The 8,758-nt window shown below is 55.8% G+C and overlaps 1 protein-coding gene across 1 annotated transcript in view; it reads left to right on the forward strand.

Moving 5' to 3' along the window:
• The window catches only part of LOC144717958 (dystrobrevin beta-like), a 32,420-nt gene extending 27,380 nt beyond the window's left edge, over window positions 1-5,040 (forward strand). Inside the window, 9 exon segments of the mRNA XM_078593801.1 lie at window positions 870-992; window positions 1,361-1,457; window positions 2,597-2,710; window positions 2,712-2,760; window positions 3,508-3,597; window positions 3,749-3,802; window positions 3,966-4,110; window positions 4,494-4,614; window positions 4,906-5,040. Of these exon segments, the coding sequence (XP_078449927.1) occupies window positions 870-992; window positions 1,361-1,457; window positions 2,597-2,710; window positions 2,712-2,760; window positions 3,508-3,597; window positions 3,749-3,802; window positions 3,966-4,110; window positions 4,494-4,614; window positions 4,906-5,040 (928 nt within the window).
• Window positions 5,041-8,758: the final 3,718 nt, after the last annotated feature.

The following is an 8,758-nucleotide window of genomic DNA, read 5'->3' on the forward strand; positions in this document are numbered from 1 at the left end:
ATGATGTCGATGATCGTGCCATCGATGTTGTTGATGATGTCGATGATCGCGTTGTCAATGTTGTCGATGTCGATGATGTCGATGATTGCGCCATCGATGTTGATAATGTCGATGATGTCGATGATCGTGCCATCGATGTTGTCGATGATGTTGATGATGTCGATGATCGTGCCATCGATGTTGTCGATGGTGTTGATGATGATAATTGGTTCTTTACCCTTCTATCTGGCAACAAAACTGACATCTTTTTACAAGGAGTCATGTTTGCATAGACCGCAATACCTGCAGTCATAATACAAACAAAAGAACATAACTCTGATAATGTGCACTGTCCTTGAAGTTGATTGGTCCACACCCGAGACAGCTTTCCTTAGAGCCTAGTCTCACATGGGTTGTGCGCCTTTTGGCGTCATATGGTCCAACCCATGTGAGACTAGGCTCTAAGGAAAGCTGTCTCGGGTGTGGATCCATCAACTTCAAGGACAGTGCATACATTATCAGAGTTATGTTCTTTTGTTTGTATTATGACTGCAGGTATTGCGGTCTATGCAAACATGACTCCTTGTAAAAAGGTGTCAGTGTTGTTGCCAGATAGAAGGGTAAAGAACCAATTATCATATTTTTACTGGCAAATGAGGTTCCCATGGTGTTGATGATGTCGATGATGTCGAGATCGTGCCATCAATGTTGATGATGTCGATGATGTCGATGATGTCGATGATCGTGCCATCGATGTTGATGATGTCGATGATGTCCATGATCGTGCCATCGATGTTGTCGATGACGTCCATGATTGTGCCGCCGATGTTACCGATGCTGGCGACGGCGGCGTTGACGTGGGCGAACGGCGTTGCCCGTGGGTGGCGCAGGGAGATCCTGCAGGAGATCCAGCGCCTGCGTGTGGAGCACGAGCGGGCGTCGCGGGCCCCGGCGGCGCCGCCCGACCGCGACCACCACAGCCCGGCCCTGCTCACCGAGCTGCGCCTGCTCAGGTGGGGGCCCCTCTTCCTCGCCGCACCCCCCTCGCACCTCGCCTCGTCGCACCTCTTCACAGCTCATCATCATCTGTCATCACACCGTAACAGTCACGTCTTTTACTCCGCAGTGTGTACCCTGTGTGTACCGTGTGTGTGTGTACTACGTGTCACGTGGTGTGTGTACTCTGTGTGTACCCTGTGTGTGTACTGTGTGTGTACTACGTGTCACGTGGTGTGTGTGCTGCACCGTGTGTAACCTGTGTGTACCGTGTGTGTGTACTACGCGTACCGTGATGTGTGTACTGTGCCGTGTGGACCCTGTGTGTACTGTGTGTGTGTACTACGTGTCACGTGGTGTGTGTACTGCGCTCACCGCTCTGCAGGCAGCGCAAGGAGGAGTTGGAGCGCCGCATGTCGGCGCTGCAGGAGAACCGCCGTGAGCTTGTGCAGCAGCTCGACAGCCTCATGAAGCTTCTCAAGGTGACGGGCACCACCACCACCACCACCTGCACCACCACCAACACCACCAACACCACCACCTGCACCACCTGCACCAACACCACTACCACCTGCACCAACACCACTACCACCTGCACCACTACCACCTGCACCACCACCACCACCTGCACCACCACCACCACCACCTGCACCACCACCTGCACCAACACCACCACCTGCACCAACACCACCACCACCTGCACCAACACCACCACCAACACCAACACCACCACCACCACCTGCACCAACACCACCACCACCTGCACCAACACCACCACCAACACCACCACCACCACCACCTGCACCACCACCACCACCTGCACCAACACCACCACCACCTGCACCAACACCACCACCAACACCAACACCACCACCACCTGCACCACCACCACCTGCACCAACGACAGACAAAGATCTCCCCGTGTAGCCTCAACAGACTGTTGGGGCAAGTGCTGTTAGCGAGCAGCACCTATGAAGGCCGGCACGGCACACGAGGGGGTGGGGTGGTCAGCACCAGGCACGGCAGCCTCTCTCTCCCCAGTGGCGATGTTTACACACCGCAGCAAGTACTCATTTGAGACTGAGCCGACCGAGGAGAGACCCAGGACCGGTTCAGATAATCGTCACTGGTGTTGGCCGTAAGCAGGAATCAAACTCAGGTCGCCGGGTTTATAGCGCAGCGCTCTAACAACTACACTACCACTCCCCTTGCACCACCACCACCACCACCTGCACCACCACCTGCACTGCCACCACCTGCACCACCACCACCTGCACCACCACCTGCACCACCACCACCTACACCACCACCACCTGCACCACCACCACCTGCACCACCACCACCTGCACCACCACCAACACCACCACCAACACCAGTGCCGCCCGCACCACCACCACCAGTGCCACCACAGCACCAACACCACCACCAGCGCCACCACCACCTGCACCACTACCAACACCATCATCAACACCACCGTAGCACCTTGATACGATGCAGTGCGGTTCTGTGTGGTGTGGTTCGGTATTGCGTGGTGCATTGTGGTGCTGTGTGTGGCGTGGTTCCGCGTGGTTCTGTGTGGCGATGTGTGGTGCGGTGTGGTTCTTCGCGGTGCGGTGCGCAGACCCAGGGGTCGGGGTCCCCGCGCTCGTCCCCCGGCCACACCGCGAGCCGGCCGATCCCCACGCCGATCCGCACCCCCTCGTGCGGATCCTCGCCGGCCCACACCCCCCAGGAGCCCCCCCCCCAGCCCCGGGGGGGACCCACACACCCCGCCCTTCTCGCAGGGTGAGCAACTACAAAGACAAACACATCCCCCCTGTCGTCCTTTCACAATTGCAATATTTATCTATAGGAATCCGATGAGCTACTATGTCGGGGCAAGTGCTGTTAGCGAGTCGCACCTATGAAGTCAAAGCCAAAGATCCCCCCTATAGCCTCAACACTGTCGGGGCAAGTGCTGTTTCCGAGTAGCACCGATGAAGGTCGGCACGGTACACGAGGGAGTGGGTGGGCAGCACCACGCCCGGCCGCCTTTATCTTCCAAGTGGCGATGTTTATGGTCCATACCAGGTACTCATTTGAGGCTGAGTCGACCTAGGGGAGGCCCGGGACCGGTTCACATATTCGTCACTGGTGTTGAACGTGAGCAGGAATCGAACCCGGGTTGCCAGGATCATAGCGCAGCGCGCTAACCGCTACACTCCCCACTGGGTGACCACTCTCGGAGTCACACACAGATAGAGCATCACTCGCCACCCAAGACATCACTACCTACAGCCATATTGCTGATATTGGTGGTGATCGTGATGGTGGTGTTGAGAAGGATTATGTTGATGATGATGGTGACGATGGTGGTGTCGATGGTGGTGTCGATGGCGGTGACGATGGTGGTGTCGATGATGGTGTCGATGATAGTGATGATGGCGGTGACGATGGTGGTGTCGATGATGGTGATGATGGCGGTGTCGATGATGGTGTCGATGATGGTGTCGATGATGGTGTCGATGATAATGATGTTGACGATGTTGCCAGGGTTCCGGAGGAATCTCTGTAACGATCTCCTCGTGGCGGCCGACTCCATCGCGAGCACGATGACGTCACTCGTGCGGGAGCTTGACTCGGGTAACCCACACGCACGCGTCACTCGCGTGACACTCACCCCTCCCACATGCCTCCCACACGCCATTGATGTTATTGTTGTTGTTGATGATATTGTTGTTGATGTTGATGAAGTCTTTGTTGATGTAGTTGGATGTCATTGTTGTTGTCGCAGACATCAGTGGAGACGAGGATGATGGCGGGTTCTTCCCGGCGGCGCGAGATCGAGGTGAGCAGCTGACATCGGGGGACTGGCGGGGGGGGGGTGCCCCCCTTACGCCCTCTCCAGGTTTATGTCTCACCCCAGCGTGAGCCTCGTTAAGAGCACAGCCCCCCTGCTTCTTCCTCTCTGTCCTGCCCCCCCCCCCCCACGTCTCCCTTGCCCCCCACAGATCCCATCAGAAGGCAGAGTGGGGGGGGCCGGCGCGAGTGGGAGCCCCCCCCCCACGGGCTGCCATCGCCCCCCTCCCCCGACCTCATCATCCTGGCGCCGTCGAGCGCTCGGCGTCATCTGGGGGGGTCCGGAGCCCCCCACTGGTACGGGACACGGACACCTGCACGCACGCGTGTGGGCGTGTACATGTGTGGGCGTGTACACGTGTATGTGCGCGTGTAGCGTAGCGGTTAGCGCTATGAACCCGGCGACCCAGGTTCGATTCCCGCTCACGGCCAACACCAGTGACGATTATCTGAAGTGGTCATGGGCCTCCCCGAGGTCGACTCAGCCTCAAATTAGTACCTGTTGCAGTGTGTAAACATCGCCACTAAGGAGACAAAGGCGGTCGGGCGTGGTGTTGGCCACCCACCCCTTTGTGCGCCGTGCCGGCCTTCACAGTTGCTACTCGCCAACAGCACTTGCCCCAACAGTCTGTTAAGGCTATACGGGGGATCTGTGTCCTTGTTTGCGTGCGTGTGGGCAGCGTGCAGGACGAGGGGTTGGCGGCGCCGTCGCCGCGCGGGGCGGGCGAGGGCTGTGCCGGGGGGGAGCCCCTCAAGCACCGGGTCCCTCCGGCCAACTCGCCGCTCCCTCTCGCACACGCGGTGAGCCACCTCCGCCGACGATGCCCTGCGGTGTCCTGTCTCCCGTCTCCTCCCATCTCCGTCCCGTCTCCTTCTCCCCGTGTGATGTCGCGACGAATGGGTTTTCTCCGAGGTGATGCGAAGTGACTGCTAAACGATGGCGAGCGATGCCGAGCGATGGCGAGCGATGCCGAGCGATGGCGAGCGATGCCGAGCGATGGCGAGCGATGCCGAGCGATGGCGAGCGATGGCGAGCGACATCACTGTGGAGTGACCGTGACCCTGCTGACCCTGCCCCTGTTGGCCGCGCAGCTCGAGAGCTCCTCTGGGCAAGACGAGGATCTGGCGTCGGGGAGCAGCGCCGGCCAGCACAACAACAGCGGCGGCGGCGGCGGTGGAGGAGGTGGTGATGAGGGGGGGCGGGTGAGGAGGAGCCTGGTTCAGTAACAGCGCCACGATCGACCGAGACGGCACGGACGGGTGGAGAGGGGCCATGGGGTCGTATGGTCGTGGGTGGAGCGGGGCCGTGGGGTCGTAAGGTCGTGGGTGGAGCGGGGTTGTAAGGTCGTGGGTGGAGCGGGGTCGTAAGGTCGTGGGTGGAGCGGGGTCGTAAGGTCGTGGGTGCAGCGGGGTCGTGGGGTCGTAAGGTCGTGGGTGGAGCGGGGTCGTAAGGTCGTGGGTGGAGCGGGTTCATAAGGTCGTGGGTGGAGTGGGGTCGTGGGGTCGTAAGGTCGTGGGTGGGACGGGGTCCTGGATTGAGTGGGGTCTTGGGTGCAGCGGGATTGTGGGTGAAGTGGAGTTATAGGGTCGCCGGGGTCATAGGTGGAGCAGGATCGTGGGTTCATGGGCAGAATGGGGACGTGAGGTTGTGAACGGAGCGGGGTTGTGGGTAGAGCAGGGTTCGGGGACGGAGAGAGGAGTCGGGAGCGGAGCGGGGACGCGAGGTCGGAGGTGGAGCAAGCGTCGGCATCGATCCCAGGACCAGCACAGCTGCGAGCGCAGCGAGGGGAGGCGGTGGTGGAGGCGGTGGTGGAGGTGGTGGTGGAGGCGGTGGTGGAGGCGGTGGTGGAGGCGGTGGTGGAGGCGGTGGTGGAGGCGGTGGTGGAGCCGGTGAAATCTCCACGGCGCCGCCCAGGAGCTGCTCGGAGCGCTTGGGGCTGCGGGGAACCCGTGGATGTCCATAATGTACATAGCCGGCGGCGTGACGACTTAGAGATTCCTATCACTCGGGGCTGTTGTAAAGGTTTACATATGCACATACGTGTGTGTGTGTGAGAGAGGGGTGGGTGTGTGTGTGTGGGAGGGGGGAGCGGTGGCGCAGCGGTTAGCAGGCTGCGTTACGAACCCGGCGGCCCGGGGTTCGATTCCCGTTCACGGCCAACACCAGTGACGATTATCTGAATCGGTCCTAGGCCTCCCCTAGGTCGACTCATCCTCAACGTAGTACCCCAGTGTGTCAGCTTCAGCACTGGGGAGACAAAGGCGACCAGGCGTGGTGCTGGCTGCGCCCACCCCCTTGCATGCTGTGTGGGCCTTCATAGGTGTTCGCTGACATCACCTGCCCCAACAGCACCTGCGTAGACCACACAGGGGGTGTTCGTTTGTGTTGTGAGGAGTGCCGTTACCGACTGAGTGTGTCCGCGTATAGTCAGTCCCACGCTGTCTTTCTTTGCTGCCAGTTCTTTTACATTCTCCTTTTCCGTACCACTGCCATGGCAGCTGTTGTTCGTGGCTGTCGCTCACTGGCGAGCGGACAGCACGAATTGTGGGATGAGTTATCCGGTGGTTTTGATGGAAAAGAACTCGCACAATCAACTCTCGACTATCCGGGGCGATGGGGTCGGGGTAGGGCTTGCCAGGATAAACATCGAGCAGCCAGCAACAAACAGTACTCTCAGAGTTGTGATGGATGTGAGAGAGAGAGAGAGTGTAACCACGGTCCTGGTCTGAGCAAGGTTGTTATGTTTCGATTTAAAGCTTTCGTGACTGCAGGGATTCATCTTCTTGGTTCTTTCGGTAAAGTCACGTGACTTTACCGAAAGAACCAAGAAGATGAATCCCTGCAGTCACGAAAGCTTTAAATCGAAATTTAACCGCCTCTACGGGGAGGGTTTCCACATAACTTTGAGATCCTTCAACAAGCTCCGGGACAAGAAGGCTCAGCTAATCGAGTCTCTCACCTTTCTGAAGAGATGCCGCGACTCTAAGGTAATACCGAACGCATTTACACTAACATCTGCTGCTGTAACTTCTTCTAATGCGAAACGAATTCTGTCTAGAACTAGCTTAGCTCTTATCTCAGAGAAAATCAGACTTACGCGCACCGAACTAGATCAGTTAGACAAGACACTCTACAAATCACACTTATCCTTGAGTGCAACAATGTCCACATCGGATTGGGAACATGTGGAAAAAAATGACTGCCTCTTCAGCTGCCGCTATGTCGACTAAATGTAAGGACAACTTGATTTCCAAATTCAACCGCCTCTCAAACAAGAAACCGGACCCACACATTAAAAAGCTAGATGTTAACAAAGTCGTAATTAATCGCAGTAACAGTCCTATTTCTGAAGGTTTGAAATCCGTTTTAGCTAAAGGACTAAACTTTGCAGTCACACCTAGACACATACCAGTTAATGATATAATTGCTCGAGTAGATGTAGCTCTCAAGGGCTTGAGTCACATCGCTGCAGACGTAGCAAGATCGGAAATCTCTGTAACCCTCAAAAACGCTAAGATGCCAGCTAGCAACATCAGCAAAGATGAGCGTTTTGAATTAGCTCAATTAAAAAAGAGGGATGACATTGTCATCCTCTCAGCCGACAAAGGCAATGCCACTGTCATCATGGACAAAATAGAATACAACAACAAAATTCAAGAACTACTCACCGATGGCAGCTATACAAAAATAAAAAGAGACCCCACCAACAGCCTCGTCTCCAAAACCAACAACATCATTTCTGCTTCAACCGCATTAATTGATCAGACCAAACAGTTCTCGTTGAAACCTTCTGCAGCCAGGCCACCAAGATTGTACGGCTTGCCAAAGATACATAAAGAAGATACACCTCTTCGTCCCATTGTCTCTACTATCAACTCCCCGACTTACAAACTGGCTCGTTTTTTGTCCGAAATCCTACGGCCTTTCACTGGAAAAACCACCTCTGCAGTACTAAACTCTACTGACCTGGTATCAACAATCAAGGGGATTGCCCTGTCCCCAGACGACCTGCTTGTCAGTTTTGATGTGGTTTCCTTGTTCACCAAGGTGCCTGTGCCTGACACCATCGCAATCATTGAAGACTTGGTTCATCAAGGACTGAATGCTGGGGTACCCCCCCTGGTGAGACACTGCTTAACCAATACATACTTCACCTGGAATGGAACCTTCTACAAGCAAATTGAGGGCACCCCAATGGGCTCCCCCTTATCTCCGGTTGTAGCCAACATCTTCATGGAGAAATTTGAGACGGACGCCATCCAGACTGCGACTCTACGCCCGACCTTATGGAAGAGGTACGTAGACGACACTTTTGTCATCTGGCCACATGGCCGGCCTGCTCTAGACCAATTTCTCGACCATATCAATTCCATACACCCAGCCATCAGATTCACCATGGAAGTCGAAAATGATGGCAAGCTACCCTTTTTGGATGTCCTAATCAAAAGGAGACCTGATGGTTCAATGAGCCACTCTGTCTACAGGAAAGCCACCCACACGGATGCTTATCTAAAACCGGATTCCCACCACCATCCATCCCAGAAGAATTCTCTCATCAAGACTCTATATCATAGAGCCCAATGCATCTCCGACCATGAACACATTTCCAGTGAACTCAAACACGTACGCCAAGCTCTTAAGGCTAATGGTTACTCCGACTACACAATCCGCAAAGCCATCACTCCAACCACCAAGAAAGATCCTGTTGAGGAGCCTTTCAAGACCATCACCTTACCCTACATTGCTGGGGTCACAAAAAAGATCTCCAAAATCCTGATTAAACACAAGATCCAGGTCCGATTCAACACAGTACATAAAATCCGTGATCTGGTACCGTCTGTAAAAGATGTGGTTCCAGACATACAGTACCCTGGTGTCTACAAACTAAGTTGCCTCTGTGGTAGCAGTTACATTGGGGAAACCAAACGACATGTCTCGGACCGC

Source organism: Lampetra planeri, chromosome 4 (genome assembly GCF_965212315.1).
Source record: "Lampetra planeri chromosome 4, kcLamPlan1.2.h2, whole genome shotgun sequence".
NCBI lineage: Eukaryota > Metazoa > Chordata > Hyperoartia > Petromyzontiformes > Petromyzontidae > Lampetra > Lampetra planeri.